Source organism: Balaenoptera physalus, assembly GCF_965194825.1.
Source record: "Balaenoptera physalus genome assembly, chromosome: 14".
Taxonomy (NCBI): domain Eukaryota; kingdom Metazoa; phylum Chordata; class Mammalia; order Artiodactyla; family Balaenopteridae; genus Balaenoptera; species Balaenoptera physalus.
Genome location: NC_138893.1, coordinates 10,327,002 through 10,354,142, shown reverse-complemented (window position 1 = coordinate 10,354,142; position 27,141 = coordinate 10,327,002). Strand labels below are relative to the sequence as shown.

The 27,141-nt window shown below is 39.7% G+C and overlaps 1 protein-coding gene across 4 annotated transcripts in view; it reads right to left on the bottom strand.

Annotated features, from left to right (window-relative positions):
* Nucleotides 1-27,141, bottom strand: part of LYST (lysosomal trafficking regulator) — a 181,209-nt gene that overhangs the window by 11,306 nt on the left and 142,762 nt on the right. For all 4 annotated transcript variants that reach the window (XM_082423109.1, XM_082423108.1, XM_082423110.1 and 1 more), the window contains 6 exons: nt 23,397-23,537; nt 20,406-20,623; nt 13,223-13,453; nt 11,247-11,436; nt 7,972-8,108; nt 4,052-4,150 (listed from right to left, as the gene is read on the bottom strand). In XM_082423109.1, the coding sequence (XP_082279235.1) occupies nt 4,052-4,150; nt 7,972-8,108; nt 11,247-11,436; nt 13,223-13,453; nt 20,406-20,623; nt 23,397-23,537 (1,016 nt within the window). The remainder of the gene's footprint in view (nt 1-4,051; nt 4,151-7,971; nt 8,109-11,246; nt 11,437-13,222; nt 13,454-20,405; nt 20,624-23,396; nt 23,538-27,141) is intronic.

Below are 27,141 nucleotides of genomic sequence, written 5' to 3'. Positions count from 1 at the left end.
TGCCCCAAAAGGCCTGAGCTCCTTCCTTCTCTGCCTGAACTCTGCAGCATTTCAGTTTGTGACTCAATTCCCATTCTAAATCTTTGAAAATTTCCCGAGTTTTAAATGGCAATCAAGGTTGTTTTAACTTGAATTTCTCTTATTGTAACTAAGTTTAACTTTTTCACATATTCATTTTCTTATCTGTAAATTTGTGTGCTTGGTTTTGTGTATTTGTTACTACATTAGAAAAATTATGTGAAGGAATTCCTCTATTTGTGGAATAGAGTGCAAGTACCTTCCTTGTTTCTTCTGCTGGATGACCTGGATCCCCAAGCCAGGCTAGGGACGCCTTACCCAAACTCAAGTCTTGAGGATCCTGGACAACCCAGGGAATTCCAATCCAGGCTGTAATTCCAGGCAACAGTTGGTCCTATCTGACTCATCCTTACTCTTAGGGACCAGCCTTTTGGACAAGGGCCTCCTTGGGACTCCCCAGCTTGCTCTGTCCCTTGTTGTTGTTTTCTATTCCTCTCACAAGAGGCTGTCCAAGGACAGTGTCAATATTCTAGGATTGACAAATGCCCTCAAGGCTAAAGCTCCCTCCTTGCTTATTAAAAAAAAAGAAAAAAAAAATATATATTTGTATATATATGTGTGTGTGTGTGTGTGTGTATTTTTTTTTTTTACTTCATGATCATGAATAATATTTATGGGGTAAACACAAGATAGGTACCCTGTAGTGGTTATTGAAATTTTATAGACTTTGCACTTTAAAATGATTACAAGAGTTAGTGTTACTAGATGATTCCCTGATGGATCAGAAAATAATTTCCATGGGTAGAACAGGAATCTTGTGCTGGCCTACTTCTTCATAAAATGTTCTTGAATGGTGTAATACTACCTCGGATAAACTGCATATATATTCTCCTACCACCATCAATTTAGAGAATAGAAATACAGGTGTTCACTTATATGAAGATGATGTGGCCACACTATTTAATTAGTGAAAAAATGACTCAAGACCAACTATTTTAAAATCAGTTATCACTTTCAGAAGACATTCTTCTCTAATACTGTATATAAATGGCTTATAGATAACAATTCCCTATAACCAACCAACGTATTCGTCATGACACATGTAGAATGCATTTTAGCAGACTATCTTGGGATAGTCAACAGAAACTCACAATGCTCAAAGTTATATATGCTTCACTAGCTCAGGAAAGTACTTCATAAGATTCCCTTGAAAATATTTTCAGACAACAATTATTTTGGTCATATCCTACATGGTGCTACATGGGAGGTGGTCTTTCGTATGTGTCAAGGCCAACACAAACAAGAGCATAAATACTTTTAGAATCATGGCATTCAATGGGTTGGGAGAACAGAAGCTAGTAAACATGAGGTGTTTCCTGCCAACCTCACAGGCATAGGGTCACATCTGCAGCTTCGGGGACCCCAAAATGATGAGACGGTCCCCAGTAAAAAGCAACAACAACATCTACAAAAACCCAAGTAACCTTCTCTCAGATCAAACAAACAATGATAAAACCACACAGCTAAGATACAATTTTGGACATGGTTTAAATAGTAACTGTTAATCTCATGACTTGATTAACTAATACTATTAATACTTAGGAGAAAAAGAAAACCCTTACAAATAAATTGAAAAAATCCATTTTCAGGCAAATACAGAACTGAGGAAAGGTAAGCAACCTAAGAATTCACAATAACTTCAAACTAAAAGAAGCATGTGTCTTGCTGTATTCAAATGATAATAGCTACATCTTTGATCTATTTCAAAGCTATGTTGTGCAAAATGACTCCTATACCGAGTACAGCTTAATCTTTTTTTTTTTTAACCAATACTGTATACTGTGCTAGTGTACAATTAAAATTTTAAATTATAGGAAGAATGGAAGTAAGGAAAACTAAGAGCAAGGCTGTTCATAGTGTTGGGAAAAGCAAGAGGAAATAAAAAACAAAAGATGAAGCTAGTTTTTAAATAGGTGTCTATGATGGTGCAAATGATCTGAGTGTACAAGCAGACAACTGCTCTAGCAGCAGAGATTAGAATATATTTGTAGAAAAAAGGAAACAGAGGGTGAGCTCAGAAGGTGAAAGGCAATGGCAGTGGTAAATATTAGAGACGTTATAAAATTAACATCCGCTTTAGGCCTTGGGGAGTAAAAAGGAGAAAACAGAAGACAATCCAAAAGTGAAGGCGCCTCTCTGCTCAGACTCCTTAGCATGCTTCTTATTGTGGCCTGTGTATAAGACCCTCACCTCACTCTACTGTTCCTGCCCTGAATTTGGCACTCCTCCCAGCATGTTATACTCTAAACTACACATAAAAGTATCTGCCATCCCCCAAACTACCATGCCTTTGTTTCCATGTGTTGGTTTACTTTGCTACAATACTCTTTCCTCTTTTCTCCACTTAGTAAAATGGTCCTTTAAGATCTAGCTCATGTGTAACTTTTCAGGCTTCCTGACATCTGGTTGGTCCCACTTCTGGCTCTTCTAAGCTGTGTGTGAATCTTTCTTAGAGCACAACCTCACCGTCCTGCAGTAACCTGTACATGCTGACCTCCTGACACAGAGCCCTCACCACAGCCGGCCTGTATCACTACAGCACCTCGGAACTGGTACCCTCCCCTCCAGCCTCACACCCCTTTTAACTGATTCTCCTTGTAGGCGCTACAGTGATGGCCTTAAAATGCTGACTGGATCATATCACTCCTGCTTCAAACATTTTAATGACTCCTTAGACTAAGAGACAGAAACAATACCCCAAGGACATTTATACCCCAAGGATCGTGGCAAAGAACCTTAACAAGGGCTTAAAAGGGAATAAACTTGGACAGAAAAGTAAGGAACTGAGCATCACCCTATGCTGGAAATACAGGTTTCACCCAGTAAAACATGTTTTATAAAACAATGCAGAAAATTGTAATTAAAAAAAAGCACAGAGCATGTTTTAGACTAGAATGATAATCACTGAGTTATCACCCTAAACTTGCCACTAATTCTCAACAGCACCACAGACAGTTGATTCAAGAAAGGAATGACAGACCTACAGTGGAAATGCCTCTTAGGAATTGGTCCTTTAATTAACTACTAAAATACTGTAGGTTTAATCTCTTAATAAAGTAAGTACTGTTACTGCAAAAAAAAAAAAAAAAAAAGGACTGACAGTAGATTAAAAGAAGTATTGCATAATGTCTTCTTCACTAGAGTGTTTTAATAATTTAACTCTCAAATCCAAAGGATTCAGTGAATGAAAAAATTTCTTCCAGTAAGTGGTAGAAATCAAGACTGGCTACTTGGATTTTTCTGTCATTTAATTCATCCAGAGGGCATAGGAATGTTGAACATTAGGAGTTCTGTACTTCCAACTTTTATAGAATCTTGTGGGATACTTATAAGCACTCAGGTTTATACCGAGAATGAAAGCAAGCAAGCAAGCATCAAAATGCCATGAAAAAGGCTAAACTCAAAACAGATCATAACTCAAAATACTGTCTGTCTCTGACCTTTACAGTTATTTTCAAAATTTTTGTGATCTTAATAAACCTAAAATTAAAGAGTTAGACACGTGACCTTTTACATTTTAAGAGCCTATGTGAAGAGATTAAAGTACAAAACATTAATGTACAAAAAATTTAATCTTGGGCTTCCCTGGTGGCACAGTGGTTGAGAATCTGCCTGCCATTGCAGGGGACATGGGTTCGAGCCCTGGTCTGGGAGGATCCCACATGCCGCGGAGCAACTAAGCCCGTGCTCCACAACTACTGAGCCTGCGCGTCTGGAGCCTGTGCTCCGCAACAAGAGAGGCCGCGACAGTGAGAGGCCCGCGCACGGCGATGAAGAGTGGCCCCCGCTTGCCGCAACTGGAGAAAGCCCTCGCACAGAAACGAAGACCCAACACAGCCAAAAATAATAAATAAATAAATAAAATTTAAAAAAAAATTTAATCTTATACCAATTTATACTTCATAAAGGGTTTCTTCAAGGGTTTCTTCCCCTCACTGACATGAAAATCCCACAAAACGCGCCCAGGACCTACCGTGCCGCTCATGAATCTGTTTGTGTAGGCTGTGATGACACCACATTTGCTCCCAGTAAAAAGCTGGCAACTGTCCGGTACCCAAGCACAACTAGTCACCTAGAGAAAGGACAAATCAAAGATTATCATGTTTAAAAAGCACAAGAAATGCTTCTACTTTTCTGACAATTTTAAAAAAAATATATGATCACAAAATTTAAGGTAAACATTTTACTTGAAATGATTAGAATGGTGTAAGATATAATAATATTCTGTAACTTTAAGCTATCTAAAAGCTGTTTCCAAGTTAAAATGTATTACAATGCATTGTCTATGATTTTACATTTTTCTGTGTACACACACACACACACACACACACACACACAAATACACGTAGGGCCATTTGTTCCTCAGAAATTTAAACACAATGATTCAGGATTGACTAGATCCAAGGTTGAGAGGGTGTGTGTGTGTGTGTGTGTGTGTGTGTGTGACAGAGAGAGAGAGAGAGAGAGAGAGAGAGAGAGAGAGAGAGAGATGCATTTACCTGATTTTTACTTTTCTTTTTTTTTTTTTCTTTTTCTGTCTTTGGTAGGGAAACAGAGTATATATAAATAGAGGTACTGCTTCTAACAGTTCTAAAGATTGCTAGATAGGAGAAGAAAGAAAGATAAACGTGGAGAAAAAAATCTGGGATTATTCCTTGGGGATTATAAACCCTTGAGTCCCAACCATGGAGACACTATTCAAGGTCGGCTCACCTCTTTGCTCGGCCTGACAGTCTTCCTCTGGCACTAGCTGACCCCCAGCACCACGCCCCCGGCAGCTGTCCCCAGCCGCTCTGCCCCCTCTCCAGTCCCACCTCTCCCGGTCGGTCGGCTGCTCAGCAATACCCACATACTTCACCTCACTTCACTAAGAAGACGGCGATCATCAGCCACAGACCTCATCCCTTTCCCTCCTTCGGGCCTCAAAATGTCTCGGCGTCACCTCCTGATTTAGAGAAGCCCCTCTGTTTTTAAGGCCAGCCCCACCCCACCCCAGTGTTTCTCAAACAACTGTCAGAATTTCAAACTGTCATTTGCTGGCTTCTTCCCCTGGCCCTGCAAACGTGTTCAAGTGTCTGCTACCTTGAAAGATGACTTGCTTTGAGCCTGACTCTTCTTAACTCTCAATATATCTTCAGAGTCCATTGGATCTAATTTTATTTTTTGAGTTTCTTTCTTGAATAGTTCTATTTGTAAAGACTGATATTTCATAATTTTTATTCTTTCTTAGAGGTCTTCCAAAGAGCAAAAAGAAAATGTACCTATTTCCTACATGTAGAATAAAACTCATTCTGTCTTGCAATTACCATATGGGTTGACTGAACTCTTTTATAAACCTAAGTTACATTTTTAGGATTTCAATAATCTCATTTTTTTCTCTATTTTGAAACACTTTGCTATTTCATCATCCTAGGAATTATTTCATCTCTACTCTTCAATTATTCCCAACTATGCTAAAACAAAACAAACAAAATAAGAAAATGGAAGAATGATGGATCTCCCGGAAGGATGATGTAAAATGTGAAATAAATTGTCATCTTTTTTAAATAAATTTATTTATTTACTTATTCGTTTATTTATTTTTGGCTGCGTTGGGTCTTTGTTGCTGCGCGCAGGCTTTCTCTAGTTGCGGTGAGCGGGGGCTACTCTTTGTTGCAGTGCGCGGGCTTCTCATTGCGGTGGCTTCTCTTGTTGCGGAGCACGGGCTCTAGGCGCATGGGCTTCAGTAGTTATGGCACGCGGGCTCAGTAGTTGTGGCTCACGGGCTCTAGAGCGCAGGCTCGGTAGTTGTGGCGCACGGGCTTAGTTGCTCTGCAGCATGTGGGATCTTCCCGGACCAGGGCTTGAACCCGTGTCCCCTGCATTGGCAGGTGGATTCTTAACCACAGCCCCACCAGGGAAGTCCCTAAATTGTCATCTTTTGGTTTTCTTATTGCATTGTCAAAAGAATGTTGTCATCTTTTGAGAAAGTATAAAAGAAGACCAAAGACACCATTTCTGTAGTCTACTTTCAGCTGTCATCGAACACAGTTGGAAATTGAGAATTTTTCATTTTCCAGCAATAATAGAAAAGAGAAGAAAATTGACAGGAACATGTTTCACAATTATGAGATCAATCAGAAGATAAAGGCTAAGAGACAGCAGGACTCTAATCTGTAATGATGATGATGAAATTGATCAGATAAGTGAAATCTCAGAGTGTGAGTCTTCATATGATAATACCCTGGACAAATTTTCTCAAACTAAACAACCAATGAGTGAACAGCATATTTCTAAGAACAAAATGAAACATGGTATTCTTATCTAGTTAGTCAGGCACTTGACCGGAAGTACTTTATCACACCGTGTTTGCTAGAAATCTGGATCATCCTGCTTTGCTAAAAGGACTTTAATGAGAGTATTTTTTCATCTTTAATGATGTTTCTATGCCCAACTTTACATGACAGAAATAATTTTTCAGTGCTTAAATTCTTATTAAAATTTATAATAAGGTTGTTTTTCACTGTCCTTTATTCTTACTTTTGTTAGTTTACTGGTAAGCCAGATGACAAAAGGCAGTGACCTTTCTTTCCAGGCATATTGAAGGTTAAGCAAACAAACCATTGCTCTCCTTTCTTTCACTGCCAAAAATTCCCCAAAAGTAGCTTACTCTATCTTAAAAGTGCTCAGGGAATGGTGACGAATGTTAGGACTATATGAATAGGCACCAGGTGCTATGTAGGTAACGGAAGTCAGAAAACAGTAGAAGAACTTCCTATGGAAAGACAGTCAAAGAAAGAAGGTTTAACATACAATTTAGTACCGGAAAAAGTTATGGCAGTACTGTGTGTGTGTGTGTGTGTGTGTGTGTGTGTGTGTGTTTGTGTACATGGTGTTTTATAGTTTACAAAGCACTTTCAGAAACACTGGAGACATTTTTAACAACAGCTTTATGAGAGAGTGGTGGAAGTATGACTAGCCCAGTTTTAGAGAAGAGGAAAGAAACTCAAGTTGGGTAAGGTTAAATTACTTGCCAAAGGCTACATAGTAAATAACAGAGCTGGACACTAACACAGATCACAGAGCTACAGTTAGCCCCAAGGCTCTTTCTACCATGTTGTGATGCCTAAATACCCGGTTCATTTAGAAAAAACCAGGTATAGAAGATGGCACTCTGGTTACTGAAAATGACATAGTAAAGGGACTTCCCTGGTGGTGCCGTGATTAAGAATCTGCCTGCCAACACAGGGGACACGGGTTCGAGCCCTGGTCCAGGAAGATCCCACATGCCGCGGAGCAGCTAAGCCTGTGCGCCACAACTACCGAGCCTGTGCTCTAGAGCCCGTGAGCCACAACTACTGAGCCCGCGTGCCACGACTACTGAAGTCCATGCGGCTAGAGCCCGTGCTCCGCAACAAGAGAAGCCACCGCAATGAGAAGCCCGTGCAACGAAGAGTAGCCCCCGCTCACCACAACTAGAGAAAGCCCGTGCGCAGCAACAAAGACCCAACGCAGCTGTAGAGAGAGAAAGAGAGAGAGAAAGAAAGAGAAAGGAAGGAAGGAAGGAAGGAAGGAAGGAAGGAAGGAAGGAAGGAAGGAAGGAAGAAAGAAAGAAAGGAAATGACACAGTAACAAAAGGTAAGTGGACCCTGAGAAGAAAGCAGTGTTGACTTTGTCCCAATGCTGAGCCATGAGCTGGTGCTGCCTCAACAGAGACTGGGTAGAGGACAAACTCTGGGGACGCAGAGCAGCGGCAGTTAGGGAGTCTGTCAGCACTGTAAACAAGGCACACATTCAGCATCACCAGCGCCTGGACTGACTGCAGGATATTAAAGACTGGCTGCCATCAGTCTGACTCCTTTTTAAAGCATTATATTTAATTATTATTGTAAAGCACTTCATAAAAATGTTTACCTGATACTGCTGTGAACTTTGTATAAAGTTTATTGGAGGCTCGCTTTGTTTACTCTTCAACCTTAAAATGTTATCAGCATATCCCCAGCTCAGGATGGCGGACCACTGAATGTCAGTACTGTTCATGCTTCTCACACCTCAAGAAGGAGAAATAAAAGCATCAGTTGCCACTGCTCAGTTATTATTGGACAGCCGGCCACAGTGGCAGGTTAAAGGCTCAAGTTCACACAGCAGAACACGGTCATTCCAGTGCAAAATCATCTTTATATCCATAAGATGGACCGAATTGTGTTAGTTTTATTCCTTTAAGGCTAATGGGATTCTAAGGGTGGAACTGTATTCTTTTTCACCTGTGGTGTTCTGGTTTGGATTTATATGACTTAGTACTAAAATTTCTGTTAAGAAATTTTTATAAAAGACAATGATAATCAAGCTTCCTCTATTCATGTTCTGTGACACTTTACTTCTAACAATAAATATGAACGAGAAAATGTTTCAAAAAACTTAGATACCCTGTTAAAAAAATCAATACGGACAACTAGTAATACCAGAAAGGGGCCATTGCTAGAGCAGAAGCAACCCTGAGAAGGGATAATTTAATCCTTTCAACTGCAAGGACTGCACGGGAGACCTTCGTTTAACAAGGTTCTGTCCTTTTCTCATTGGACCCGTAACATAGTATTATGTCCTTTTGGGATAAAGATCTGGACCTCCTGACATCAACGTTTCTCATAATCTACGCCTTGTTGGCACATTGACTAGGGCAAATGCAGCCTAAATGCTATAGCTGGTGCTGCCCTGGAAACTTAGAAGCTTTGAGTTCCTTACGGAGACAGAATGTGAGTACCTAGCATAATACCCAGCATATAAAGCAATAAAACAAATAAATATTTGTTGAATGAATCAACAGCACACTGAAAATGTAATTCACAGATTTCTTTTTGTTTTGTTGAGTATAATCCCAAATGTGGACATCACTTTTGCAATAAAGAAATTGGGATATACTTGTTAAATATAAACTCCTCTCTACGTAAGCTGCTATGGAAAGGAACCACACTTCATGAGCCTCGGGACCTTGCAAATTCCACCATAAAGCCTGGCATGTAGTAGGAACTCAGTAACTGTTCCTGGTTTCTCATTCCAGCAACACAAGAGGCACCATATTTTTTAAAAAAGAAAAATAAACTTCTGCTTTATCTATTTGAACAGTGGATCTTAAACAGGAGTTTGCAAGAAAATGGCTTTTGTAGCATGCACAGGCCTAGACTCAAGCCCCAGAGATTCTGAAGCAGTATGTCTCCAATGGGACCCAACCAAGTATCAATATATTTTGAAAAAAAGTACCTCAGGCAATTTTGAGGCATTGTCAGTTCTCAAGTAATTGGCCTATACTGGGCTAAAGATCATGAAAACCATGGCAGTTTCGTTGCTATATTGTATTATGCATATATAACTAAGCAAAATGACACAGTTATTTGATATAACAGTGCTTAACACACATGACCTTCCATCTGCCAGGTGCACTCCCAGTCAGTCAAGGCCTCTCTGAAACGCCCCCGTGGACGGTCCCGCGCTGGGTACAGCAGTGAACACTCACACAGCCCCTGGCCCCAGGGTGCTAACTGTCCGATGGGCATGCATTTATTAAGCACTTAGAATGAGTCCCGCGCTGTGTTAATCGTTCCTTATATTATTTCATTTAATCCTTACAGTGAACTACCCTGTGAGATAAGTCCTTTCATTTACTCCCATTTTATAGATTAAAAGCCAGGATTCCAAAAGTGTAAGTCATTTTCTCAAGGTCACACAGGTATTAGGCAGCAGAACTGGGACACAAATTCAGGCACCGTGCCGCCCGAGGCCACGGCTATAACTTGTGTGATACCACTTCCCTGGACACACCTAGATTCTGATAAATCCCAAACACGTTCTATGAGGAAATAAAGTGTAATTTGAACGAACACAGCTATTAAGGGCCACTAAGGGCTTGTGACTGAAGTGGCACAAATAAGACAGGTTAGCAATTATACTGGACATATTTAAGTCCCATCATTAGCAGGATAATACCAGCCCTTTCTCTCTGCTCTAAAGAGAGAAACTTCAATCCACCCAAATTAATTTTTTAAAGATAAATTATTCACGCATTTTGGTACTTTAAGTATTATTAGTAGTAAATTACTCGTGACATACCTCATAGCTAACTGTAGCATACTAGTGAGAATAAACTACTGATATTACAGCGATGATCAAACAGATTTTACCTTCTCCTCCTAGTTCACTAAACTTAGATAAAATGGTACGCAGCCTCTTTTAGTACCGACAACTATAAAGGCAATCAATCATTCACTTCATGACAGAATGAAGAGTGAGTGTAAAAGAACTGCGGCCCAGCCAGCACACTGAATCCCTTTAGGTGGCCGATGTTTGGCATGGGTCCTGGCATCCCTGCACTGCGGTGCTCCATGGGGGGGGAGGCCATGTGGACCATGTGGACCACAGAGCACAGTGCACAGAACGCAAGGTTCGACACTAGCCGCGCGCAATGCTAAGACGTGCCTGGTCCACATGCGGGCTGCCGGGCAAATCTGCACACACCTGATACGAACAGATGGGTGCCCTCAGTCATTCATTTTAGTGCTTAAAGCCCATGCCTAGGACGTAGGAACAGTTCTTTCGCATTAAGTAAAACGGTTAATTTGGGAGGACGGAGGGATTACTTGAGCGGAAATGTCACTAGTTTTCCAGGGTGTAGGTGACATTTAGAAATATGAAGAGGGCCTCTACTGACAGCACTTTTCCATGTGTTGCTTTCAGTGAGTCAGTGCACAGAGAGGTGAGAAAAACATTGCTTTCCAGACATACATATTTTTAAAACCTATTTTCAAGGCTATCATGACTTCCTTGTTTTGTTTTAATCTCATGACTGTCTCTTCTGAGGTACTAGATTTGCTGGTCAAATAAGTCTGTCTATTCTGGAATTCAAGAGTCTCAAAGTGTACATTTATATAAAACTGTTAATGTTTTCATTTTGTGAGACATTTATTCTTGTCTCCTTCGACATCTCCTCTCATTTCAAATGACATTGCATTTAGTTCCCATTTTTTTCATGTACTGTTTTAATTCCTACGTTGCATTAAATGAACACAAATTTGAGTTTAGTTTTTCACCAAGGACTCAGAAAACCTAGAAATAAAACAAAATATCAGCACAGATGAGAGGAAACATTCAACCCTCACGAAAGATACACCTAGGATGATTTTCATGTTTGATTTTACCTTGTTCTTTGCTGTACGTCATCAGAAGACAGAAATTTCGGGACAAACCGCAGATTGCTCTAGTGGGCAGAGCCTGGAGAGAACCAAATCTTTCTCCGTGGGGCTGGCTGAAGCAGACCACAGGTACTGGGGCACTTGGGGAACCGACATACTCCCCCCATTTCAAGCCTTTTATCCATGACAAAGGACTCTACAACCGAGGAAAGTAAAAAGTACAATTTTAAAAAAGGTAGTAAATATAGAATCACTTCTAATTTAAACTCCAAACAGAGTAAGAGAAAGCAGCCTGATTATAAACCCTTTGTGGGCAAGAGTTATTTTATAATTTTTTACTTCCCCCGTGCTTAGCATATGGAAATATGTATTCCTGGTTGCTAGACACAGTGATGAACAAGACAGATGAAGTCCCAGTGCCCGTGGAGCTGCCTGATAGCCGGGAAGCAGGGCAGACAACAACTAAACAAATACATACACAAGATGTCAGCTGGTGCAAGTGCTAAGAAGAAAGTCAAAGAAGGGGAAGAGGACCGAGAGTGACGGAGCTGCCCATTTAGATGCGGGGGTCGGGGAAGACTGCCTGCGGAGATAATGTCTGAGCAGACACCTGAGTGAAATGAGAGAGCAAACTGGGGTTCTATCTGGGGACAGGGCACGCCAGGCGGAGGGAACAGCCAATGCGAAGGTCCTGGGGTGGGAAGGAGGCAGGTCGGTACACGTTCCCACTGCAAACAGACATACTGTTCAGGTCCTTCATACTCACCAACTTGAATTAGTTAGTGAGCAATAAGTATAGTGGCAAATTAAATGGCATTTTTTACTTTCCAGGGACGTACTGTTATTTTGACATGTTAAAATAATAGATTCTAGTTAAAAATAATGACCCTGGTAATGACAATGACCAAAATGATTTGTAAGGCTTCAAAAGCATATGAGTTTTGTTGACAAGTAAACACAAAACAAAAAATACAGCTTTCAACTATGAAACACAACACTGGTGATCTGGGTTCAGAAAAACAACATTGTCTCTCATACTGATGTTTTAAAATTTAAATTTCAATTTTACTAGTTGTATAAGTTTTGTTTGTATTTAACATGCAAATTTGATATCTATGAGCTCTGAGCATAAAGAACTTACATTTAGTGTTCTATTTGTGTTCTACATTTAGTGTATTTAAGAAACATCATTATAAGAAATGACTATCAAAGCAAGATCTGTAAAAAGCATTTTCTCTTAAAGTGGCTCACAGATGACTGCAGTTTGACATCTGTGCTTTACTTTATCTCCAAGTCCTTCACAACCTCTTTCCCTTGCCTTTTCATTTTCTGTGATTTCCTTCTGCAAACCTTTGTAACACTTGACAATTTACAATCTCCCATCTTTGCTGCTTTTATAATGAAGAATTTAGTTGAGGATTAGAATCCATTTTACTCTTAAGGCTTGCTTGCTTTATTTTTCTATTTCAGAGTAAAAATTATACCTACTTCCCATTTTAAGAGGCAATACTTCTTATCATTACAACCTGGAGGGGCCAAAAAACCATGTACGATTTCCCCCTTAATTGTAAACGCGAACATTCGCACTTCTGGCCAGCACCTCTGGTGGACGATGATGACCAGGACCACGCTAGGCATGTTTGCACTGGAACAGCCACGCTCAGACTCTTCTCGGGTCCTGGATGGTTCCTCTCCTCTCATTTGCAACGCCTGTTATGTCACTGCCCGGTGAGGCTCTCCCCAGTAATGACCCTCAGGGAGGTTACAATCCGACCTGAGCTCCCAAAGTACTCTCTTCACAGCACTAACGCAGCATTTGCTACACACAACGTAATGCAGGTATCCGTGTTCACTGGCTGGTACTCACCTTCAGGCCGGGACCATGCTACTCATTTCCCTGCCCCTAGAGCCTGGGAGGGGACCTGACGGCTCAGGAGTTGAGCCAGTTTTTGCTGAATTCTATTGAAATCCAAATGACATACCGGATAGGGAACTTCCTTGACCTGTTCTCTGGTTTCCCTGAAAGCAAACTGTACTAACAACCCCACGGCAGCAGGAAGCTCCCCTTCGATGTTGAGCTTGGAGCCAGGTCTGCTCGCATGGGCCGACTGGAACAGCTGACGAGGGGTCTGGCCATAGGTTTTTATCATGGTTTCCAGCGCTCGTCTCTGAACTGCATCTTCAACTGCAGAGACATCCATTCCAAAATATGTCTGAAGAATAAAAGAAAACGAGAGGTATGTAAAAAGCAAGACTTGGCGATAACACTGAAGGGGAAAACAACAACTTCTCTTATTCTCTAGGCAATGGTTTACTCTTCTCTGTTTCAAATGAAAAGGATTTTAAAATGTTTTTGAACAGGTTAACAATCATCAATAATCTCAATGAGATCAGAATAGGAATGATCAATGCTTCTGAATGGATGAATGAAAATAATGTACCTTGATTGGTGCTAATTAGGTATGTTTATAAAATTAATTTTTAATTTAAGAGAATATCATATAAGACTTCATTTATCTGCACAGCAAAGGAATACATCAACAAAATGAAAAGACAACCTACTGAATGAGAGAAATTGCTTGCAAATCTGATAAAGAGTTAATATCCAAAATCTATAAAGAACTTACACAACTCCGTAGCAAACAAACCCATCTAATTAAAAAGGGGCTGCACTGTTGGTGGGAATGTAAATTGATCCAGCCACTATGGAGAACAGTATGGAGGCTCCTTAAAAACTAAAATAGAGCTACCATACGACCCAGCAATCCCACTCCTGGGCATATACCCTGAGAAAACCATAATTCAAAAAGAGTCACGTACCACAATGTTCCTTGCAGCACTATTTACAATAGCCAGGACATGGAAGCAACCTAAGTGTCCATCGACAGACGAATGGATAAAGAAGATGTGGCACATATATATATAAAATGGAATATTACTCAGCCATAAAAAGAAACGAAATTGAGTTATCTGTAGTGAGGTGGATGGACCTAGAGACTGTCATACAGAGTGAAGTAAGTCAGAAAGAGAAAAACAAATACCGTATGCTAACTCATACATATGGAATCTAAAAAAAAAAAAGGTTCTGAAGCACCTAGGGGCAGGACGGGAATAAAGACGCAGCCATAGAGAATGGACTTGAGGACACGGGGAAGGGGAAGGGTAAGCTGGGATGAAGTGAGAGAGTAGCATTGACATATATACACTACCAAATGTAAAATAGATAGCTAGTGGGAAGCAGCCGCATAGCACAGGGAGATCAGCTCATGCTTTGTGACCACCTAGAGGGGTGGGATAGGGAGGGTGGGAGGGAGACGCAAGAGGGAGGAGATATGGGGATATATGTATACGTATAGCTGATTCACTTTGTTATACAGCAGCAACTAACACAACAGCGTAAAGCAATTATACTCCAATAAAGATGTTAAAAAAAATAATGGGAAAAATTACGGAACTTTTCTGCAAAGGAATATTATAAATAAATAAATAAAGGAATATAATAAATTAAAAAAAAAATGGTGGGGCGGGGCAGAGGTCCTGAATAGACATTTTTCCAAAAGAGACATACAGACGGCCAACAGGTATATGAAAAGATGCTCAGCATCACTAATCATCAGGAAAATGCAAATAAAACCACAATGAAATATCAGCTCACACCTGTGAGAATGGCTAGTATCAAAAAGACAAGAGATAACAACCGTTGGCGAGGATGTAGAGAAAAGGAAACCCCTCTGCACTGTTGGTGGGAATGTAAATTGGTGCAGCCACTGTGGAGAACAGTATGGAGGTGCCTCAGAAAACTAAAAATAGAGCTACCATATGATCCAGAATTTCCACTTCTGGGTATTTCGAAAACACTAATTTGAAAAGATACACGCACCCCTATGTTCATTACAGCCTTATTTATAATAGCCAGGACATGGAAGCACCCTAAGCATGCACCAGTGGAATGGATGGAGACGATGTGGTAAATACATGCCATGGAATTATTACTCAGCCATAAGAAAGAATGAAATCTTGTCACAACACGGGTGGACCTTGAAGGTATGATGCCAAGTGAAACAAGTCAGACAGAGAGAGACAAATACCATACAAATAAGTATGATCTCATGTATATGTGGAATCTAAACAAACAAAAGACCAAGCTCGTAAGATTGGTGGTTGCCAAAGGTAGGGGGTGGGCAAACGGGTGAAGGGAGCCAAAGGTACAAACTTCCAGTTATAAAGCAAATAAGTCCTGGGATGTAACGTACAGCATGGTGACTGCAGTTAATAACATTGTACTGCAGATCTGAAAGTTCCTAAGAGAATAAATCTTAAAAGTCTTCATCCCAAGAAAAAAAACTTTTGTAACTTCGTATGGGGTGGATGGTAACTAGACTTACTGCGGTGATCATTTTGCAGATGATCGAAATCAGTACGCTGTATACTGGAAACTAATATAATGTATGCCAATTATACCTCAAATTAAAAAAAAAAAAAGAAAAACTAAATGAGGTTTTTCTTTGGTCTTGTCTTTCAGTGAGAGTTGATGAAAAATGATCAGGTTTTTCAATTCAGTTGACCCAAAATAGCTTCTGCAGGCAGGTTAGTAGGTGGCTCTATTTTTTCTGTGGCTGCCTGTCAGATACTGGTCAGAAAACTAGAGTCAGGGAATTGGGCAAACTCATTTCAGGTGGTCAACAAAATCGAAAGAGACAAGAGAATGCAGCTACATGGCAACACGAAGACTGAAGAAAACTAGGGGAACCTGCCCCACCTCAATTTCTCAATTCCTAAAAATGAGAACTAGAAGTTCAAAACCATCTGTGTCTGCCTGAAATTACGTGATATCCAAATGCCCTTTTGGTCTTTGATGGGAATATGCTCAAAGAAAGAGTCTGATTCCTCTCAAGACACAGTGGCTGGTGTCACAGGATGACTTTGTGTCGCTACCCCATCTTGAAGATGTCTAAGAATATCAACTATTGAGATGTATTTCCTTACATACAGAGACATTAGTAAGGAACCTAGATTTTTGTAGGTCTATATCTCTTCTCCTGTCTGGGCTGAAGAATCAGGATTCTAAACACCAACATCACTGAAACCCAAGCAAAGTCTTTGTGATTTCCATCCTGTAAGCTCAAGAGCCACTCATCCATGCTTTATTTATCCTTGGAGAGGATTAATTGAATTCTGATTCCCTCTCTGTGTGTTTGCTTTGCAGGTTTCCACATATATTGCTGAACCTGACTAGAACCTGGCAGTGAGAAGGCTGTAATGTGATGTATATCCTTCCAGCCTCCCTCAGCCAACCAGGCAAAGCTGTCAATGCAGGAAGCAGGACAGCTTCACCTCCCCGGCACGGGGCAGAAGGCTGGATGAGAAACAAAGCCAAGGTATTCCATCTTCAACCAAAACACTGCAGAGAGGTTGGCACGCTTAATGTTCCACGCGACTGGTGTCCTTCATGCTGTCACCTTTCTTAGGACATGAAGCTAGAGAGAAAGGGGGTTAGGGCAATAATCAGTCTAGACAAGGAGTAAAAATTCGGGATTTGTCACTGTCCTTTTCTTTCCCACCTAGTGTTCATACATATATATATATACATATATATACATATATATATATATACACATATATATATATATATATATATAAAGACTTCATGTGTAATACTAAATTATTGAAAAAGTCATGTGCCCAAAGTGATACATAGGAAAAGGTATATAAAAATGAAATTGCGATAGAATGTTGGTAGGTAGCTTAAGAGACCATTATTTAGGTTCTAATGAGAACTGTAAGTGGATCTGAAAGAGCAGCGGTGAAAATTGCAAGCTTTTTAACGTGAAGGGTGTTGTTGCACTTTTCTTCTGAGTGTTAGAGTCAGATGGAGAGTGGTGTGCACTTTATTATTTTTAAAGCTAGCAGTCAGTAGCTGGGTATAGATCTGTCATGCTTGTGCATCTTGCTTGTGTAATTTAGCTTTTAGCACTGAATCAGTCAGCAAATTTCATTTTTATATCTGCACAGAACATCTCTATAAATACCAAAAAAAAGTTTCAAAGATTCTTCAGAAGTTAATCTTCAACATCCACTCCCCTCGCCACCACCCTCGCACGACCACAAGGGCTCAAACACCTGTTATAAACGCTTATCTAAGCAGGTCATTCCTAATGGTTGCTGGATTTAATATAGTCGAAAATTCAAATGAAGAATGGAATAATCCGATATCCAGGACTCTTAAAATTTACTTTAAATTAGTACTTCTTTACATTCTGTGGTATCAGTTTCTAGTGAACCCCATATATTGGTGAATGACGAATTAAGATCAAAAGGCATTTTTACATTCCTTTTAAAATATTTTTTCTGTTTTTTTAAATTAATGAATGAATTAATTTATTTTTGGCTGCACTGGGTCTTCGTTGCTGCGCACGGGCTTTCTCTAGTTGTGGCGAGCGGGGGCTACTCTTTGTTGCAGTGCGCGGGCTTCTCATTGCGGTGGCTTCTCTTGTTGCGGAGCACGGGCTCTAAACGCACGGGCTTCAGTAGTTGTGGCACATGGGCTCAGTAGTTGTGGCTCGCGGGCTCTAGAGCACAGGCTCAGTAGTTGTGGTGCACGGGCTTAGCTGCTCCACGGCATGTGGGATCTTCCCGGGCCAGGGCTCGAACCCGTGTCCCCTGCAATGGCAGGCGGATTCTTAACCACAGCACCACCAGGGAAGCCCCTACATTCCTTTTTAAAAAGTTAACATTTATTTGCACTTAACTGGATGGCAGACATTACCCTGCATGCATTTTCTTATTTATGAGGCTGGTATTATTGTTCACATTTTACAAATTTGTACATTAAGGTACAGAGAAGTTAAGGTCACACTGCAGGTCACAAAGTAAGTGGCAGAGTCACGGAGTGAGGATTTGAACTCAATTGTGGATTTAGAGACTGTGTGCTTAATTGTGACACTTGGTTTTGTCCTATGAATTACTAAATTTCTAGAACAGGACTTCCCTGGTGGTCCAGTGGTTAAGACTCCACGCTTCTACTGCAGGGCACATGGGTTAGATCCCTGGTCAGGGAACTAAGATCCCACATGCCGCGTGGCACGGCAAAATAAATAAATAAATTGTATTTAAAATTTCTAGAACAATGGTATAAACTCTATCCTTTTTAAAGCTCTAAAGTCTCAAAGAATTAATGAAAAAAATTCTAGTAAGATGAGAATTAAATGGTATATTTCAGCATGCAGATACTTTTAATGTGAATTTTAAATGAGAAAAACTGAAAATTTGTGCCAGTATTATAGGCACAGAGTATATTGAGGTTAATGTCCAAGTTCTTAATTGCTTTTAAAGTTACATTTTACATAAAATATGAACAAAGTGTAAAAATTACACCTCAGTCTTTAAAACTTATAAAAATTTTACATACATTTTTATAGAGGTATATTTTACGTACAATAAAACGATACAGATTTTTATAGTACCATCCCATGCAACCATCACGCAACTCAAGGTATAGAGCAATTCCATCACCCCAGAAAGTTCCCGGGTGCGCCTGTGGCAGTCACTACTCTGCTCCCCAGGGGCAATTAGGTTGGAAAGTATCTTAAAGAAATAAAGAACCGTCTTTAAGATAAAGTCCCCATGACTCCTACCCCTAAGACATTAGTCTTCCTTGCTCTTGAGTTTCATGTGAACGGAGTGGATCATACAGAGCGTGCTCTTATGAGGGGCGTCTCTCATTCAGCATAAAATGTTCTGGAGATTCACCCATGCTGTCACATACATCTGAAATCCATTCCTCTTCACTGTTGAGTAGTATTCCACCTACCCAATACCTGGAATTGTTAGTCTTTTTACTTTCAGTCCTTCTCAGGGATATAAAGTGGTAACTCATCGTGGCTTTAATTTGCGTTTCCCTGATGACTAAAGATGCCAGCACCTTTATCATTTGCTTCCTGGCCATTCATATATGTTCCCTCCCTACGTGAATCTTATTCACCTTCGTATCCCCAGAGCCTAGCAAAATAAATGTTTCCTGAATAGATAGATATTTTTTTTAAAAAGGTAGACTATCTAACAACATTAAAAAATATATGTTAAAGTGTAACAATTCTGCTTCTAGGAATTTACCTTGAAGAAGTAAAGGGGTACATAAAGAAATAATCTGAGGAATATTAATTTTAATAGCAAATGCATACTAACTAAATATCCAACAATAGGGGACTGGTTAAATAAATTATTGGATAGCCATACTTTGGAATAAGTAGTATTAATATTATATAAATGGAGTGATACATATGTATAGATAAAAGTCTAGAAGGTGGTTTGATATTTATCTTTGGATGATGATATCAAAGTTGATTTTAAAATTTCTTCCTTTTGCGGTCTGTATCTTATACATTTTTCTAACAAGGCACAAATATTGCTCGTGCAATAAGGAAAAATGAGGCCATTTAAAAAATAGAACATGTATTGATATACAGGACAGTATGCAGAAAAGAGTTACACGGCAGGCCTGAACTGCTCTCCTTGGGATGGCGTGCCTGCCAATGTGGTCCTTGGCTGGTGTCTGGGAACATGGATTTCAAGAGAGTTCCCACCTTCTCTACCTGGTAAGAGTGGCTCACTGCACCCAAACTATACAAACAGTGTGGTGTATACTGAATACCTGTTTCCTTCTGGACGCCTGGAATTTCAGGACTTGTGAGAAAGAGGGTGCCTACATGACCAGTCCTTAATAAAAACGCTGGCACTGCATCCCTCATGAGCTTCCCTGGTAGACAACATCACACGTGCTGTCACAATTTGTTTCTGGAGGAAGTGAGTGAGTTCCTTGTGATTCACTGGGAGAAGTCTCTTGGAAGCTTGTGCCTGGTTTCCTCCAGCTTTGCCCGGTGCATCTTTTCCTTTTGCTGATTTTGCTTTGTACCCTTCACTGTAATAAACCTTAGCTGTAATTACAGCTATATGCTGAGTTGTTAAGTCCTCATCCAACCTGGGGATGGTCTTGGGGAACCCCTGATAGATAGTATCTTAGTTATTCTTAAAGAGGTGAAATATAAAACCTGAAAAATCTTGGGCAAGTTTAGTGTCTTTGTCAATTCTCTTTGATAACTTGGGTATTGTAAAGAAAGTCTAACCTTCTACCTTATATAAATGCAGAGTTTTAAAAGAGTCACTTACAGCAGGATGAAAAACATTGATGGCTTGGACAGAGGCCTTTCCTTTTTGTTTATACCCGAATACCAAGTCGATCCACTGACAGATGTTCTGGGACACGTAGTCAGACTCTAGAGCCTGTCTATGGATGAGGATAAAAAGACGAGGATCGTTACGTGCCCAAGGCGGGAGGTTGACGTGATTAACCCGTTCACCATTCTGGCGTACACCAAAATCGAAACCTAAAAGAGAAGATTAATGTCAATGTTTATCTCCCCCAGAGCATGCTTCCTTTGGCCCACTGAGCAGATCGTACGAGTTCACAGAAACAGCTACTGTGTGCTATAACCTGGAGAAGGAGCAGCGAGGGGATAGTAACACCGTTGCTCACCTGCTGACTTACCCCTCACAGAGCTACATGGATTAACGCTATCTATCCTAACTGAATCCGAGATCTTTCAACTTTACCCTTCCACCACTTTATATCATATTGAAAAACAAGCAGAAAATCATTGCCCACTAATTCCAATGTTCCAGTTATCAAATCTTCAAATGCATCGAGTGAGAAAATATCTAAATTGTAAACCTGATTAAAATAAAGTGAAGGCTTTTGTATAAGCATTTCAGAATGATTGGTGTTAACATATAATAAATTCAAGACTACTCATATGTAGTAAGTATTAGCACTCTGTAGTTTAAAAACTCAACAAATACAAAGTATACACATTCCTAGAATGAACTGTCTTAGTCTATTAATTTTATGGTAAATCTATAGGTCTGTTCTGATTTTATTTCCACTAAGCATTCTTATGGACAACAAAATTATACTAACACACTGAGTAAGAGGGTTCTTCTGTGATGTAAATAAGGTGTTATCTAATTGCCTCATTAGTCTGCTAGTGTAAACAAAAATCTCAGAAGTGTTTCTTTAAAAAAATTGTCCTAAAGGAAATGTTACCTTTGAACAGAAATTTTTTTTGTGCTACCTTTTTTTTTTTTTATGGACAGAAAATCCGAACACCATAGCAGAATCCAAATTTAAAAAGACCTCTTAAAAGCTAATTATGCTCCATGTAAAATTAAGTTGCTGTCTGCCTACTTCTTGATCTTGTGAAAACAGATAGAAGGATCTTCACTAATTTTGGAAGTACTCTGAAATGATATGAAATAAAATATAAACTAAGGGCTTATATAAAATTAATACGGGGTGGGGGTGAGGGTCACCTCAAAAATCCCAGCAGTCATCCGACAGACAGCTGCAGGGTGACAGCGTTAGGATGTACTGGCTGATCGCCTCCATACTCTATGTGGCGGCTTCAGGGGAAGCAGCAGAGATTTACTGGTTGAACAATGGTGATGAGGCATCTCAGGGCTGAGCTAGGAGGGGTTGAGCCGCAGGGGGTCTCTGTGAATTCAAATCATTCCCAACTTTTTGGTGCTCTGGGGACACATCAGAGAGGCTCTGGGGACACATCAGAGAGGTAGACACTGTTCACCCAGAGCAGATGCCTGGAGGTACAATGAGAGGCCTACAGGAATGCCCATAGGAAATAGCAGGATGTATGCTATAGCAAGTTATCGTTTCCAAAAATGGCTATAACAACACTTGCTGTTGTGCATGCTTTTCTAGAATCTTGCTGTTCCCCTATCAAATGGCAAAGTCTATGCTCCTTCCTTTTGAATGTGGGCAGGCACTTGTGACTACCTCACAAGCAGAATGCAGTGTAAGTGCCACCGTGTGACTTCCAAGGCTAGGCTGGAAAAGGCCATGCAGCTTCTGCTCATCTCTCTAGGGACACTTGCCTTTGGAACCCTGAGTTGCCAAGTAGGGTGTCCGAGGCCGCCATGCTGTGAGGAAGTCCACACTAGTCCACGTGGAGAAACCACGTGGAAAACCATGGACACTACCTGAAGAGAGAGATGCCCACCAGCCCCACGCTGCTCTGCTCCCCTGGATGTTCCAGCGCCAGCCAGTCAAATGCACAAGAGACCCTGAGCCAAAACCACAAAAACCACTTGGCTGAGCTGTCCCTGACTTTCTGACCTGCAAAAGCTGTGATGGATAATACATTGAAAGTTGTTCTGAGTCACTAAGTATTGGGGTTATTCGTTATGCAGCCATAGATAACAGGAACATACATATAAGAAACCACAGAGGAACGTGGTTTTTGGACAGAGAAATGAGTCCCTGATTGAAAGCCACAAGGCAGGTACCCCCAGCTGCAGGTGCTGATATTTCACTGAGGCATTTCCCACTTGGGCAACACTATGAAGCTTGCTCCAGGTAATTAGCAGCACAGAATTATCTAAATAACGGATTCTCTAAATAACTCCAGAGAGGCCAGTTAATATAGGAAACAATTCTGAAGTAATTTGTCCAACATTAATTAACCTCTCTAAAGATATAATTCTCAATTTCATGTACTTCCTAAAGGTCACATAAAAATATGAAATTAAGTAATGTAGGAAAATGACCCAAAGATACCCTGTAAAGGATGAACTGATCTTACATTAAAGAACAGGTAAGATTACCAAGATTGTTGGTCACTGGCATCACAGAAAATCTGATTTTATCTTCTAGTATTCCTTTTCATTATTAGATAACTCTAGTTAGAGTGTTTTATTTCTAACTTGGTCATTCCTCATTAAATCATTGAGATTTTGGTTAATTTACATTGTTCTTTATAAATTCATGAATTTTTTTATAATCAGCATATTATAACTTTTGTAATCAGAGAAAATAATAAAGCAAGTTCTGTAACAGAATTAAAATACACGTTTACAAATACTTTTAATAGTTAAAAGTTACAGTTTTTCAGATATACCTAGTCCTATAAAATATTTAACATCCTCAAGCTCACTTGGAAATAACATTATATACTTAATAAGTAAAGGTATTTCTCTTATTTGGGGACTCAAATTTTAGGGCTTACAAAAGGTATTTTTATTTTTGGAAAATTATAAAGTAAGTACAAACACTCAGAAATTTAAATTAGAAACGATTTACTGTTATACCTTCACGGTTAACTAAGAATTCTGGAAGATAGAAAAACTCTGGGATAAGTTCTTTCACGTCAGTCATGGACTCAAAAGAGGAGAGACGCCAGGTTGTGTTCGTAGAATGAAAAGTTCTGTCTGGGATGTCAAAACTCTGATCTGAAAAGAAATACAGATAACACACTTAAGACACAAAGACTTGATTCCATTTGAAACTTGTTACAATTAATTCACTTTTACTACTTCAAAAAGATTAAAATGATGTTGACTTTGTCCACAGTTTAAAAGAGATCATTCGTGTTCTTGAAAATAAATATTTCTCTACACAATTTGCGACTGCATTATGTTATTTTTAATCGGTATTATGCGTTCATAGTACATATAACTAGATAAATGTACATCACTTATTTAATTGATTACTGTCTGCCCAAGTAGAATGAAAGTTCCATAAAAGCAGAGACCTGGGATATCAACCATACCGAGCACATTCCAGGAATTGGATAATCATTTATTTATTGACTGAAAGAATAAGGAAGGAAAATTAAAGTTCAAATAGGTAAAATAAGTTTTTTCCCCCATCAAGAAGCAAGGTTATTTCTTTACCTCTTTTCTTCTCTCTTTTCTTTTTTTTGGGGGGGGAGGGGCATTGCTTTTTAGATGTTCTAACTCTAACCTAAAAAATTAAGTAAAATTTCCTATGAATGAAAATAAAACTAAGAATACTTCCTCCTTTGTTAAGTTTTTCTGGTGAACACTACTAATAATCAAGAAATGAGCTTTGACCCTGTCTTTTCTGTCAACAGCTATCAGACTTTCTATCCTAGAATATGAAATGATAGCTAAAGACCAGCCCGTGAAAACAGCAGCAGCGTGGATGTTTCTTTGGAACCATACTGTACCATCCAAAACTCCTCTCAACTTGCTGAAATTTGAACACATCTTTCTATCTGGAGACTGTTAGAGACGAATTTCAGCATCAAGCAAGGCACGATTTTTTAAAAATATGCTAAATCTTCCCCAAGCCTGACCTGCTTTGCCGAGCAACATTTTCTGTTACTACTTTCTCATCTGTTCTGTTGAGTCAGCATTGGCTGGGCACTAAATAAAATCTGGGGAGAAATTAGGTTTATAAATATTTCTTTTTTTCTCAGAAAGGAGGGAGGGCCACTTAAAGAAATATTTACTAACTCACGCAGGGGAAAAAGTTATTAATCTAAGTGGAATCCAGAAAAATTAAAGGCAGTTCTGTGAGGCTATGATGGAATCACAGCATCTAGAGTAGAGACTACAGAACTGTGGAACAGGAGAAGCACACTGAGGTTTCTGTTTGGATTTTTAAATTCTCTGCAGTTTCTTAATAAAAAAAAAAAGTAATACTACATTTCCTATAATTTAGAACATGTATGAACTCAACTGGTAGTTGTTAACCTAGCACTTTTGTCCCCCGGGGGACACTTGGCAATGCCTAGAGACATTTTTGGTTCTCACGGCTGGGTGGGAGGGGATGCCACTAGCATCTAGTAAGTAGGGGCCAGGGATACTGCTAAATGTCCTACAATGCACAGGACAGTCGCCATAACAAAGAATTATGTAGCTCAAAATGACTACAATGCCAAGGTGAGAAACCCTGGACTAAATGAGAAGTCTAGAAACAAATTAAAAAGCCATCACACATCATTTAAATTAAAATTAATCAGAAGAAACTGAATGGGGACTTAGGTTGTCCCTGTTGTCTTTTTTTTTTTTTTTTAATCATTCTTAAATACACAGTGAGGAAAACCTAGCATAATAGCTGATTGGGAGTTTTATATTACTATATCCTTGGGCTACATGAAAAGAAACAGAGGGCAGTAACAGTTGTGTTATACACTGCAGTCATCCCAAACCACATCTGAAATATTCTTTTTTATTCTGACTGCCACTTTTTAATAAGAGCATTCACAAATCAGAACATGTCCAGAAAGATGAGCAGAGCAGTGACAGGTATGGAAACCAGAGCAAACACGGCTTAAATATGAGTTTTTAAACGCTTTACTAAGTACAGAACTGTCTTATTTTTGTATTCCTTGCAGCAGCTGGGATAAGGCCTTGCATATAGGAGGCTCTCAACTGGATGTCAAATTAACTAAGGATAATTAGCCTGGGAATAAACAAGAGTGAGAGGAGAAGGGGGACAGGGCAGTAATGTTCAAATATTTGAACAGCTGTCATACAGAATGTTTGTTTTGTGTACAGACAGAGGGACAAATATAAGAAAGCCCCTTTTATAGACCAAGTAGTCTACAGTCTATAAAATTCATTCCTCCAAGAGGTTGCATATGAGTATAAATATATACAGAAGTTCAAGAAGGGTTGAGTAAATGAACGGATAATGATTCCATAAATGATTCTGGGCACCAGGAGGAACAACTACAGGACTAGTACCACGGTTCTCACTGGAAACTGATACGTGAGTGTGTCCCTGTTTGCACGCAAAGCAGTAACTTCGTCTCTATCTAGGTCATCCTCAGGCCTGAGGGCTGCCACTGAAAATGCCGAGGTAGAAGATTAACTAGACAGTTACTATGGTGAAGGTGGCAGTGTGGCTCTCCTATAACCACTTACAACTCACTCAGTTGTCAGAACAACTGACAATAACATATTCCCCTTTAGGGGCCAAAGATAACTTAGGTGATCTCAAATAATTATTAAGTTGAACATTTTAAAAAAGTGAATTGCATACACTTTAAAAGGGTAAAAAGGGTAAATTTTACGCTATGTGAATGACATTAATTTTTAAAAAGTGAATTGCACTTTTATAAACTTAGACATGTTCAATGTGAAGCTAAAATGTAAGACATTAGCAAGATCATGTGGCTTACTGCTGGTTTCTTTTTTTTTTTCTGACATCATTATTGGAGTATAATTGCTTTACAATGTTGTGTTAGTTTCTGCTGTATAACAAAGTGGATCAGCTATATGCATACGTATATCCCCATATCCCCTCCCCCTCTTGCATCTCCCTCCCACCCTCCTTATCCCACCCCTCTAGGTGGTTGCAGAGCACCGAGCTGATCTCCCTGTGCGATGCAGCCGCTTCCCACTAGCTAGCTATTTTACATTTGGTAGTGTATGTATATATGTCAATATTACTCTCTCACTTCATTCTGGCTTACCCTTCCCCCTCCCCGTGTCCTCAAGTCCATTCTTTACGTCTGTGTCTTTATTCCTGTCCTGCCCCTAGATGCTTCAGAACCTTTTTTTTTTTTCAGATTCCATATATATGTGTTAGCATACGGTATTTGTTTTTCTTTTTCTGACTTCCTTCACTCTGTATGACAGACTCTAGGTCCATCCACCTCACTACGAATAACTCGATTTCGTTTCTTTTTATGGCTGAGTAATATTCCATTGTATATATGTGCCACATCTTCTTTATCCATTCACCTGTCAATGGACACTTAGGTTGCTTCCATGTCCTGGCTATTGTAAATAGTGCTGCAATGAACATGGTGGTACATGACTCTTTCTGAATTATGGTTTTCTCAGGGTATATGCGCAGTAGTGGGATTGCTGGGTCATATGGTAGCTCTATTTTTAGTTTCTTAAGGAACCTCTATACTGTTCTCCATAGTGGCTGTGTCAATTTACATTCCCACCAACAGAGCAAGAGGGTTCCCTTTTCTCCACACCCTCTCCAGCATTTATTGTTTGCAGATTTTTTGATGATGGCTATTCTGACTGGTGTGAGGTGATACCTCATTGTGGTTTTGATTTGCATTTC